General features: G+C 48.6%; 1 protein-coding gene across 4 annotated transcripts in view; it reads right to left on the reverse strand.

Moving 5' to 3' along the window:
* Nucleotides 1–13504, reverse strand: part of MAP1B (microtubule associated protein 1B) — a 93205-nt gene that overhangs the window by 16810 nt on the left and 62891 nt on the right. For 3 of the 4 annotated variants that reach the window (XM_027980016.3, XM_015101253.4, XM_060400322.1), the window contains exons 3-4: nucleotides 5745–5827; nucleotides 3205–3345 (exon numbers count right to left, since the gene is read on the reverse strand). In XM_027980016.3, coding sequence (XP_027835817.2) covers nucleotides 3205–3345; nucleotides 5745–5827 — 224 coding nt within the window. Of the gene's footprint in view, nucleotides 1–3204; nucleotides 3346–5744; nucleotides 5828–9236; nucleotides 9372–13504 lie in introns of those variants that run through there. The other variant, XM_060400323.1, reaches the window with a different exon arrangement.

The raw sequence follows: 13504 nt of genomic DNA on the forward strand, positions 1-13504 counted from the left end.
TTTTCTTAAAGGGAGCTCCCCCTAAAAAAAATTATGTTAATTACAGAGCTCCTCAGAGCCTCCCTTCTTCATTGACATTTAATTGTGGATGGTGATGGTCAAAAGTTACTTTTAGACTTATTGAAGATTGTATTGAAAACTACAGAAGTCACTAACTCTTACAATCCCCGGAGTTTGGTATCCAGTGTGAGTCATAACGTTTTAGACAAACTGGACCAAAAACAAACTAAAATCGCTGGTTCCTTCTCCTTGGCCTCAGCCTCTAAATGCTAGACCTGGGCCCCTTTCTCTGCTAACATATTTCTCCCTTTAGATTATGTCATCTGTTTTCTAATGTGCTGATGGCTTCCACATTAACATCTCTAGCCCACTCTTTATTCCCCAAGCTCTGGACTCCTGTATGTAATTGTCTGATAATAGTGCCAAGACTGAGCTCCTGAATTTCACCCATCTCCACCCCTGTGCCTCCTTCCTACCAGTGGACAGTGATCAGAGAATATAAGGAACTTTTAATATCTTGTTTTATGAAGAACACTGAGTAGAACTGAGAATGGTGAATCTGGAGGGGAAAAAAATTGGCAGTAAAGGGTGTCTAAGATCTAAGACACTGTCAGGTGGAAAAGGGATCACATTCCTTCCTTGAAGATAGGATGAGACATATAAGGAAAAACTTTCCAACAGAGAGACTGAAAAATGTCCCCAGGAGATGGTGACTTCACCATCCTCCCCTTGCAGGAAGGGATAGATTAGCCAGATGACTGTTCTATCTGTAGGTTCTGGTTTTGTAGTTGATCTCCAATGACTAAGACTCCCCAAAGCTGAAGCTTAAAATGTACCCGATAATTCTGTTATTCAGCCCATTTATTTTTAGCTATTCTTTTTTTTTTTTTTTTTTTAAGTGTCATTTTTGTTTTTGCCAAATTGTGTTTCTGGTTTCTCTGGAGTGACTAGTATGTTTCAAGGACTAAGTAAAAGGAACAAAAGTAGACACCAAAGGGCCTTTAAGATCCATTAGTTATTGAGTCATTCTGGCCTCAAAACCTTTTCCCAAGGCAACAATAAGGATCAGAGCTCTAAAAAGCCGCTAACCATTGGCCTAGTCCCATGGTTTCCAATCTACTTTGGCTATGTCATCCTTTCTCCAAACTCCAGAATGCAAAGAAGATAAAGGCCCAGGTGCTCTGGTTGGATCAAGGGGAAGAAAGTAAATTCAACCCTATATATTCCCCTTTTCCTGTCTTCCCGCAGCACCCCGATACCACTGACCTAGTCTGTAAGGGAAAATCCTAGAGATCTTTTCATGTGTGTTAAGCAGCAGTGTTCACAACACTGTGCCTTATTTAAAGACATTTGGGGTCCAGATGGGTGGGTTGTGATGCCTCCAGATTTAAAATTCCAGCAGTGACAAACCCTTTCCTTTACATATGTCCTCAATTCCATTTTACTGCCCAAAAGACAAACCCATGACACAGGGGTAAACTGACCTGGAACAGGAAGGCAGGAGTGGCACCCACGTGCACATAAATAAGCTGAGGGTTGCAGGACTGAACCCAACACGGGGAAGCCAGTCAACAGCCCGCCTGCACATGGCACTGGGCCCCGGGGCTGGCTCCAGGCCCCTGCAGCCCTGTCTCGCCAAGGTGCTGACAGTGTGTGTGACCTCCTAGCTACCAGACAAACCCACAACATGAACCTGGGGACACAATCCTGCAAAAGACTCTGACATTACGGTGCTCATCCACCCATCTCAGGGCAGGGGGCAGAGGGAGACAGTGCCCTGCCTTGGGCTTCTCAATGCCACAGAACAAGGTTGTGCCGGGCCATTCCTAGATGTGGGCGCCACAGATACAAGACGATCAAGACACGCAGCCTGCACTCCAGCAGCCCTGGAGGAAGACAGTGGACAGCTCTGCAGAGACACAGGGCGCAGGCCTCCCTTGTGAGGTGGCAACAGCGGGACCAGCTCTGCGGGCGCCCGGGACCCTGCCTTGCTGTGGGGAGAGCCTGGGCTATCTGCCTTGGGACCCAGATGACATCACAGCTTCTGAAAGCCAGAGCTTCAAATGCCAAGTGAAATGTTCCTTTTTATTCTTCCCCAGTGAGTGGAGAAACACAGTGATGTCATCCCACCAGTCTTTTTACAAAAAGCCTCCAGGTGAGCCTAATGAAGCTGGGCAGTTTATTTACAGCTCTTGCCAGTGATGGAAAGCACACAGAGACCTCTCTGTGATTTGCGGGGCCCAAGGAAGATTAAATGCAGAAAGACAGATGGCCCTTCCCAACACCCCGGAGACTAAGAGGCCGCCCTCTCAGGCAGTTCCCAGGAAGATGGTTTTAAATAGATGCTGTAACTCCTCCTGTCAGCACGTCCCTCGACCTCTCAATGTAGAAGTCTGCTATCAGCTACAGGCAGCCCCAAGCAGCTACGCTGACAGCCTTGAGTTGTCGCTCTAACTAGGAGACAGAGATGCGTTATTTTGGAAAGAGAAGCTTCCCAACCAGATAAAATTCTCAAGCAGAAATAACCAAATTAAAATCTTTGATCTGATTTGACCAAATAATAGTATCATCCTGTTAGTTTCAATACTTCATCATGTATCACCTTGAGTAAGATATACTCGTTAGAAGTGTTAATGCTCAGGCTTCAGTCCAGCTACTCTAATCTTCTTTCTCTTGGGGCATGGATGTGTCCTATGGACGCACCCCATTTTCCTACCTGCCTCTTTTCTTGGGCTAGCTACTCAAGCAGCCCAAGCTCAAATACTGGAGCCAGGCATTAAGAGAAATCAGAAATAATTTGACCAGGAAAAGTAAGTTACATGCACTGAAAGAGACCAAGGCAGTTAAATACTACCCCTAAAGAGATCTTTGGAGTATTCTTTCAGAAAACAGGCAACCTGGGCTTTCTTGTGGACTCTGTCATTCTGAGTTCCTCCATCATCACTACCATCTGTAAAATGATGACTGTTCCAACCCCCACCTCCATCGGGCAATCAGAATGGTTCCAATTAATTATATAGATGAGTGCTCTAAATTCCTCTGGTGATGAGCCACAGGACCCTGCACCAGGTGGTTTTGCTTATTTCAAAGGAGTAGGACACCCCATCCCCTCCTCCTATCTCCTGTGAATGCTTTCAAAGATCAGCCTAAGGCGACAATAACCGAGCAACTGTAAAACGTGGATACTACCAGACAGGAGCCTACCTCTTGATCGGTGAAAATCTCTATGAAGTTCTGGAAGGAGAAAGAGCCGGACTGGAGAATGAGCTCTCCGGTATTCTCAAAGCACTGCCCCGTCAGCACGAGCAGCTTGTGTCGGGCGGCATCCGTGATCATTAAGCGCACCTGAAACAAAGCATGGGGCGCACTGAGCTGTGGTGGGCGCTGGCCTCCCACCCGCAGGACCGGGCTGGCCCTTGGAGCGCTTCAGGTTCCCAACCAACAAGAATCCCGCACTTCCTGGTCTTCACACCGCCCCGGCGTGTTGAACAGAGCCAGTGCCTGCGATCACCAGCTGCCCATGTATGCCCTTTTCCAAGTCTGGCTATGACTGAGACAGTAGCGGTAGCTGACTTTCTCCCCTTGGTTTCCGTGTCTTTTCAAAGCAGTCTCCACAGCTGGCAATCGTTTATTGCACAGTTGTGCCTGCTGGCAGTGTGCAGTCTGTGAGACACGAATATCTCACAGGCTGACTCACCAAGTTCAGGGCAGGTCCCCGAACTGCTGCCTCAGGAATCAGAGGGCTTCAAGGAAGGCCCCAAGTCAGCCCCTCCCACCCAGGACCCCTTTCCTGCCAAGCCGACACAGCTCCAAAAGCAGTCTCCACTGGCATCAGGAAGGTGCCTGACACTGAACTTGAACATAAACAAAAGGCCACCCTGATTGGGAATCTTTTAAACAGATTTGTGAACCATTTCCACGAAAGGACTCTCTGTTCTTTTAAATGGCAGGGAGCCAGCCTGTCCTTCAGCAGAACCACTGCTCCAAGCACCAAGGTTATGCGTTCTAAGCCCAACTCAGTTCAGCACAAAGTGACTGCCAGGCATCATGCGAGGCGCTAGGGGAGGGATAAAAAGTAAACAGGACGTGACCCACTGTCCCCACGAACCCCACAGTCCAAGGAACCACACATGTACCGAAGTCACTGTTCCAGCCCCATCTGTTCCACAGGTGAACCTGGGCTCTGCAAAGAAATTCCTTATTTTTTCCTTCTCCATTTCTCACAGGCGATATGCCTGTACATATATTCAGCCTCCAGCTTTTTCCCAAGTTGTCTCTACTTTCTGATTCTAATAGCCAGGGAGACCACTAGTGCATCATTTGCCTCAATCTTGTACCTTCGTGGATTGTCAAAGAGGTCCTGCTCAACCAGAGAAGACGACATGGGATCAAAGCAGGCTATGTGAAAACAGCCAAAAAGGGCATACAACCCAAATGTCCATCAGTTGATGCATGGATAAATAAACATGGTGTACTCGTACACTGGAATAGTATTCTGTCATAAAAAGGAATGAGGTACTGATATAGGCTACACATGGATGACTCTGGAAAATACTTTATTAATTAAGTAAACTCAACACAAAAGGCCACAGATCGTATGATTCCATTATCTGAAATATTACAGGAAAATCCATAGAGGTAAAAAGTAGATTAATGCTTGCCAGAGGTTATGGGGGGGTGGTGACTGCTAATGGGCTTGGGATTTTGGGGGGCGATGGATATGTTCAGGAATCAGATGTTGATGACAGTTCCACAATATTATGACTATACTAAACTCCAATGAACTGCATACTTTAAAAGGATGGATTTTATGGGTGTGAACTGTATCTCAATCTAAAAAAAGAAAACAATCTACAGTCACAGAGATGCTCAGTGTGGGCAAAAGAAAGGCCATGGATAGAGGAGGTGCCTGGGTCTGTGGCTATTCTGACATCCAAGAAAGCAGTTCAACCTCAAAGGTGCTAAATTGCAGTAAAGGCCCTGGGAAATGGAGATGCATCAATCCCTCTGGCCTGGGAGACCAAAGATTCGTGGTGTTAGCCTACTGACCTTACAGTAGGCTCTGAAATACCCAGTTACTCTCTCTGGCAGAAGTTTTATATGGTGGTGATAAAAACAAGAACGGCCAGCACTGATGTTTTGGTTGCCATGTGCCATGCCATGTTCTACTCACGCGACACTTCTGGACACATCACTAAACGCAAGCGCTATTATCATCTTCATTTCACAAAGACAGAAACGGAGACAGAGATGGTCAATAACTTGCCCAGAACCCAGTCAGTCTGGCGGCAGAGCCCATATTCCTGACCGCTGTGCTATCCTGCCTTTCAGCTGTGACCAGGGGGTGGGCAGGATGTGCTGAGAAAGCTTGTGTCTGAGAAGCCTTTTTTCTCCACATTTGGGTCACAGCCGTCTCAGCCTGAAGGCTTGCGTTTAATCACCCTGCGACATCCCAGCCAGACTCCGTACCAGCAGCACACCTGCTGGGTACCCCCAGCATTCCATACCCCTCACCTCTACAGAACCCTACAGTCTGGCCAGCGTCCTCCACTCCGTCCTGATCGAAAGGGGCAGTCCCAGGTGGTGCTGATGCAGAGAACCAGCCTCTGGCTAGGGACACAGACGCATCCCTGGACCCAGCACTTGCTCCCCCCGGCCTTGTCCCTCTTCACCAGCTGCCCCATCCTCTCACATCAGCTGGGGCTCCGTCCACTGTGTGAGGCTGCACAGATCCCCATGCTTACCTCAGTGCTGACGGCTTCATCTGAGGGGTTGATCAGGACCACTGTTTCTAAAACGTCACTTCGGTGATGAAGGATCTTTTGTCCTGCAGGCACAGAAACACAGACAAAAGAAGAGACCTTTAGCTTTTTCTGGATTAAAACCACCCCGCCTGCCTCTGGGACAGCAGAGGCATTGCCGCTCAGGGTACCAGGGCTCTCCGCTGTCCTGGGAAACACAATGGGTGTTACTAAACAAGGGTGTAGCCCCGGCAGGCTCCTCCCGAGCTGGGTCTGTGTGGTCTGGGGCTCTGCCGGCTCTCACAACCCTCTAGTTGTCAGGCTTGATAGCCAGGCTGCCTGTGTGTGAAGGGCGGGTTTCATCTGAGACAAGGGGTGGATGCCAGGAAAACTCAACGGGGCTCTCCACATCCCCTTTCTCATGGTAATTGGGGATGTTTCTCCGTATCAGCCTTTCTTCTGGTGAGAACAGAGCTGAGATTAATTAGGAGCCTTACTGTGAAATGAATGACATCCAGAAACCCAAGCTAACAATTAGCCCAACAAGCAGAATGGCTGTCTGAGGCGGGTTAGAGTCTGCTGCAGTGTTTATTCATTAATTCACTCCTAGAAAACTACAGGAACTGTGAGCAAATGAAGAGGGAAGAGCAACTCTCCCTTGGGACAGGGTGGACCAAAAAAAAAGCGAAGTGGATGAAGAACGTGAGACCAAGGTGATGGGAGAATGAAGGAGCCTGTCTAAGAAGGGCTGAAATCCTTGCAGGACTTCCGGCTCCACATCCCTGGCTCCCCACACCTGAAAGGTTCAGGAACAGCATGTGGCTGAAACCCCCTCCAGCAGGGGTGGTCTGGGACCTACGGAGGACCTCCTACAAGCCTGTCCTTCCTCAGACAATGAGATGAAAGGGATCAGGCGGACGTGTGGTCAGGGTGGGTGATGCACGCACCGGCAGTGGGTGACGGAGCAGAAGGGTGCCCCTCAGCCAGCCAGCCGGGAGACGGGGCTGGGGGTAGACAAGGGAGGACCACAAAACTCTGGTGGCAGGAGGAGATGGAATGGAGTCTGAGCGAGACAGACGCCAGAGGACAGAATGACCGAAAAACAGCTGCTTTCCAGGAAAACATCAACCACTCTTCAAAAAGTTAACACAGAATCTCTACATGGCCTAACAGTTCCATTTTTCGGTGGACTGAAGTATTAGGTTGGCCAAAAAGTTAGTTTGGATTTTTCTGTACCACCTTATGGGAAATCCCAAATGAACTTTTTGGCCAATCCAATAAGAACTTGAAAAGGTACTTGTATATCGATGTTCACTGCAGCCTTATTCAAGATAGCCAAAAGGTGGGGCCCACCCAGGTGTCTACCAGTGGATGACTGGATAAGCAAACAAATTATGGTCTCTCCATTCAGTGCAGTATGACTCGGCCATAAAAAGGAACGAAGTTCTGATTGTTGAACCAATGTGAACCTTGAAAACATTATGCCAAGTGAAATTCACTAAAGGACAAATAACTATATGATTCCATTTACATGAACTACCTAGAACAGGCTAATTCACAGTCAGAGAGCAAATCAAAGATTTACCAGAGACGGAGGAGGTGGGGGATGTGGAGTTACTGCTTCATGAACACAAGTGTCTCTTTGGGGTGATCAAAAAATTTGGGGAATAGCGATGATATTGCATAACACTGTGAATGTAACTAATGCCATCTAGAAATCGTTAAAATGACAAATTTTATATTTTTATATATTTTACCAGAAATTCTTAAAAAATAACAGTGTTATCAAAACCATTGAAGAGCATACTTTAAAGGGGTGAGTTGTATGGTATATGAATTGAATCTCAACAAAGAGGTTAAGAAAAACAGAAAGCAGCTTTAGTTAGGGCTTTTTTGCTTCATATCATCAAGTACCAGAAGTACAACAGAAACAGAACATGTTGAAATACTTAGCACCATCATACTGACAAGTCCATCCTCTCCCATGGTCTTATCACTGCTGCTGCTGCTGCTGCTGCTGCTAAGTTGCTTCAGTCGTGTCCGACTCTGTGCGACCCCAGAGACGGCAGCCCACCAGGCTCCCCCGTCCCTGGGATTCTTCAGGCAAGAACACTGGAGTGGGTTGCCATTTCCTTCTCCAATGCATGAAAGTGAAAAGTGAAGTTGCTCAGTCCTGTCTGACTCCTAGGGACCCCATGGACTGCAGCCTACCAGGCTTCTCCGTGCATGAGATTTGCCAGGCAGGAGTACTGGAGTGGGGTGCCACTGCCTTCTCCGCTTATTGTTGCTAACAGCTAATATTTGCCAATAAACCCCACATTAGAAATGGAAGCCCAAACTAAACAATAACGGTGTCAGGTACTGTCTCAAGCACTTCACAAGTATGAACTCATTTAGTCCACAGACAAGCTCTGTGACATAGGTACCACACTTATCTCCTTGTACTGTTGAGGACGATGAAGCCTGTAGACCTAGCCCCAAGTCACAGAACTAAGACATGGTCAAGCTGAGCCCTGCACCCAGGCTACTGAGTCCGCCGCTTCACTGCTCTATGGATGAGGGTTTGGAAGGGCGGCCATGGCACAGGCACTGAATGCCAGGGGAGAGCTTGGCACTCAATGCCAAGTGGAAAACCCAGAGGAATAAAGTCAGAGATGTGCTGAAAGAAGCAAGCATTCAAAAAGCATTAGGAGAAGAATGTCAGCAAAAAGAAGCGGGAAAAGGGCAAAGACATAACACCCACAAAAAAAAAAGAAGGTAAAGTTAAGGAAAAGTATATGATGTTTCACTCCAAACGCATGAACATGAAAAATAATGTCACACAGTTTGAACAGGTGAAGGACTGAGCCTCGAGAAAAATAATTCAATTAAGCCATGGGAAAGAACATTTGTTTATCATGAATGTTCAAGTGTGTAATTTTCTGGACATGGCTTTCTGGCTTAGTTGCTTTTGCTTTTGACAAGCATGTGTATTTCAAGCTAAAGCAAAAGAACATCAAACTGAATCAACATCATAAAATAAGAAAAACAAAAAAACCCCTCCCTTTTCCAGGTCCTTCCATCAGTGGCCTTGAAACAAAGACTTCAGGAGCTTCAGGGACACTTAAGTGGAGATAAAACTAGGCAAAAGCTTAAGACTAAGCAGAAGTGAGTGTTCATCTCCTTGATCAGACTTTTGACTCTTTCCTGCACCCAAAGCCTCAGAAAGCATGTCGCCAGGGAAGGACAGTGGTCATGGCTATGTTCTGCAGGAGCAAGGCACCCAGAAGCAGCTCCCTCTGCAGAACTCCTCTCTTTCCTAAGAGATCTACACGATACCCAGACCCTGCAGAGCACACCCTTCCCAGGGCAAGTCCAGGCACAGCCCAAGCACGCCGTGAGGACCTGACGCTGAGCTCCCCGGAAGCAGGTTCTTACCATCCTCAAGATGCTCCTCTCCTCTTTGGCTTCCTCACTTGCAAACAAAACAAACGCCAAGTGACAGCTGCCATTTACCTCTATTCAGTCCAAGTCAGTTTGGGGGACTGTTAGCTCAGGAATTCAACCAAGGAAGGTTTTTCTGCCCATCTTTGGAAATACTGACAGCAATGACACAGACGTGCACCAAGATGCCATGCCTGCTTCTTCAACAAAAGCCTTTTTATAGGATCAGATTTGAACGAAGGAGGGGATTTAGAGACAGAAAGCTTCGAGCTCTCGTCACGGCCAACTGTTGGCCAGATTCTCGCCCCAGACGACCGGTGATGTCACCGGGGGCCGGGCCTTCCTGGCATCTGGCGAACCCCGGGCCCGCACCACGCCCCAACCCCATGCCAGCTCTCCTGGCGGCAGGCGGCTCTGGGCTCAGGCTGCTGGGCCGCTCACAAAGTTGCATATTTGGGGAGTGTTTCACCCTGGGAAACAGGCCAGGCATTCTGAAGGAGAGGCCACCACCCTCGCCTGCAAAGGTCTCATTCAGCTGCTTCAGAAAAGAAGTTCCCAGGAAGAGAGAGAGCAGGGTGGCAGCCTCCTTCAGCCCCCAGAGCCGGCATTCTCCAGCAGCAGCTCACAGGGGTACCGTCAGGGGCCCAGATGGATGGTTAGGTCTCCTCAGCCTTCGTCTCGGGAAAGCAAAAGCAGGAGTTGGAGATGGACCGATGGGGTCACTTATTACCATGACAAGGAAAAGTCTTTGAGGGCTTCCATACGAAACTCAGGGCAATTATGAAGGCTCCATCTGGGCGGCAGGGAGGGGCTGTTATGCGACAAAAAGGGGTCTGCTCCACCTTGGAACCAAAAGAGGAAGGCCCAAGGACCCCCAAAGCTGCAGGGCCCTCACACACAACGAGACTTTTGTCTGTGTGCTCCCAAAGGCTCTGCTTAAACTCAGTAAGCCTGTATGTTTCAGTTATTGTTGGGCTTTTTTTTAATTATTGAAATTCTGACTGACTATGTCTTTTAAGGATGGGCTGTTTCAGTGGTTTGTGTTTGACTATATCCAGGTGATGCGGAAATCTTGAAAGCAAAACGTCATTTTCTAGGTATATAATTTTCAGGATGCTTATAGGGTCTCGTCTCCACAGAACTAATATTCACCTAAAGACACACACAGGCTCTCTCCTGCTTTCAGAAAGGGCCAACTATGGCTAAATTTAAAAACACAGGCACTATCTATCGAGGCACAGCCATATCCAAGCCCCATAAAACCCAAGAGCCCTCTCACCTGCACACAGGCTGGCCCTTCTCTCCCACCACCTCAAATGTCGGCCCCAAAACAGCGGCCTAGGAGGCTGCAGCATCCCTGATGCCAGAGCAACACCAGCAACGGTCTCAGCAGCTGCTTAACAAAACAGCCGAGCACAAAGGATGGAGTGCCGGCCGAGCTGCAGGAGCACTAGGGGGGAAAGCCTTGTCAAAATAACAACTCGCAAGGCTACAACCTCTCAAACTGCCTTTAAGAGGATGACAACTGCATGTCTTGAGGATGAATATGTAATTTCCACTTCCATTAATGCTGACAATGCAGAACCTTGCTTTTCCTAGAAAAGCAAGACTGCTTTTCCTACAAAACGAACATTTGCAAACATAACCAAGAAATGGGTGTGAAGAATCAAGACTGATTCTGTATACTGATTTCAGTATGGAGTGGGTGACGAGGAGGGCCCTGCATCCCCAATACAGGTGGGCCAGTGATGGGGACGGGCCCTGCATCCCTGATACAGGTGGGCCAGTGATGGGGGCGGGCCCTGCATCCCCGATACAGGTGGGCCAGTGATGGGGACGGGCCCTGCATCCCCGATACAGGTGGGCCAGTGATGGGGACAGGAGAAGAGGCCCTGTTCCCACCCGCAAGTCCTCCAGCTCCTGGCCCTGGGGAAGACCAGAATGGACTCTTGGGTTACTGGTACCGGCACTTCCGCAAGGCCATGAGAAATGATGCCTCTCACAGGGGTGCCCGTGGGAGGACTCAAGGGAGGATCTGGGAGGAGACCCAGGAGCGCACCTAACAGAAGCCTCTCCTGGTTCACTGCGGCGAGAAATCACCTCAGACGGGGGGAGGATGTGACCGCGAGGCAGGCTAGACAAGGCAGCCCTGCACCCCCGCCACTGTGCTTAGTTGCCCTGTTGTGTCCGGCTCTTTGCGACCCCATGGACTATAACCCGCCAGGCTCCTCTGTCCATGGACTTCTCCAGGCAAGAATATTGGAGTGGGTTGCCCTTCCCTTCTACAGGGGATCTTTCCGAGCCAGGGATCAAACCCCGGTCTCTGCACTGCAAGTGAATTCCCTACCCTCTAAGCCACCAGGGAAGTGCCCCCTGCCACTGAGACACCCTTAAAACACAGAGGTGCTAGGAGACTCGGTATCGCCTGATTCCACAGTCCCCAAAGACCCACAGTGTCCGTGCAGAACACAAGAGCACCAGCCATCAGGGAGACAACATACACACCCCTTCCCAGGGCAGTAAAACTCTGGACACTGGAGAGGGCGTGTGATTACACAGGGGCCCTCACACATCCAAATCAACCCTTATCTTTCTCATCTTTGCTCTTTAGCTCTCAGCCTGGGGCTGGGAAGAGGACTCTTTCAAGGCTGGCTGTGTCCCAGAGGTAGCAGGGAATGAGGCAGCAAAGACAGCGGGAACGTGACCCCACCCTGCCAGCTGGCTTTCAGGTCACACGTGTGGGAGCACCTCCCATGTGCTTCATGCTATCCCACCTGGATCAAAAAATATACTTAAATTAAGGCAGATTTGTGGAAGCGAGAACATCGCACTCTGATCAGCAGAGAGCCCATCATGAGGACACAGCAATAAGCCCTTCTGGTGTAGACAGCTTCAGAGTTTCCAAAGGATTTTGCCCTTTGGGTGCTGGTGCCTTGGCCACTGAAGTGATAGGAGCAGACACCCTGCTCCCCTCTTGATGGACCAGACATTCGAGGTCTCCTGACTTGCCCATGGCCTCACAGACAGACAGGAGAGCAGGCCTGGGACCCGCGTCACACGCTGTGCTGCCTCACGGCCAAGGCCGAACACAATCCTCTGCTCCCTCCCTTCCCCATCCACCTCGTCCAAATAAAGGTTTTCAAGTTGTGATGCCAAGACTCTGGTTTGTGAGCGGTAAACAGGGAGCCTGGGTCAGCCCCTGGCCAGCCAGTGCCTGCCCACTCACCCTGCGGAGGGGTGCGCTGGCTCCCACACACAGCCCCCGGCCAATCCCCTCTTTGTTTCCTGTGAACAATTGGAGCCCAGTTCTCTCCCACCTTCTCCCTGATATTCCTGGAAATGGCCTTTCTTTTCTGTTGGAAATAAACTTGTTTTGTTTCTGCATTTGTTTCGGCTCTGATATATGCTGAAACATATCGGCATATATATCCTGAGTGTCGTGTCACTCTCTAAATTTTCAGTGTCTTTTTAAGGGAATAAGAACTCCGATTCCACTATAAATAAGAGTTCGGGAGACTTCATAAATATTAAAATTTAAATAAGTTAATCATTGCTTGGGAGCTTTTCTTTTTCGGAACTTTAGATATCTTTTACATTACAGAGAACTCAGTTATTACAGAATGTGAGTCTATTCCTGTTTTTCTCCACATTTCCCAGCCTGAACTGTTTTTCTTTTTTGTTGTCATTTGGTTTTTCTTATGTCTGCTGGCCCTTCCACCCCATCATTCTCTTGGGTTCTCTGCCATCTTCTGTTGTATGTTTCTCTGTCCTTTAGATGCCCAGAAAAGCAAACAACCCAAACTGCCCAGATTTCCGAGGCTCTCATATCCCAAATATGTTCACCGCACAAAGATGTGTGCACCCTTGCCCCTGGGGACAAGGGGAGCCTTCTTTTGCATTCCTACCCCCATCCTGTCCCAGCTGCTCACGCCAGGAGCACAGCTTGTGGGGAAACAGGGTGCCAGGGGCCACAGGTCCGGATCCTTCTGCAGGGTTCTCATGCACCCTTTTTCTAAATCCCCCTTCGAGGCTTTCTCCTACCCAATCCCGTTCTCCTCGGTAATCTTCCCTTTCCCCACTCCCTTTTCTAAAAGGTCTCAAGCCAGAGAGATGAGAATGCTGGCTATCAAGGCTTAAAAGTGGAAGAAAGTGGAAGAAAGGTATTTGTCTACTTTTTCTTTTTCTCTACTTTATGCTCCAGCTAAAAGAAGTAGAAATAAATCTTAGAGATGGTGTTGATGAAAAACCACTATAATATTGTAAAGTAATTAGCCTCCAAATAAAATTTAAAAAAATTTTTTTTTTTTAAAAGAGATGGTGTTAAAAGTCTGCTGGCTTCC

Source organism: Ovis aries, chromosome 16 (assembly GCF_016772045.2).
Source record: "Ovis aries strain OAR_USU_Benz2616 breed Rambouillet chromosome 16, ARS-UI_Ramb_v3.0, whole genome shotgun sequence".
Lineage (NCBI taxonomy): Eukaryota > Metazoa > Chordata > Mammalia > Artiodactyla > Bovidae > Ovis > Ovis aries.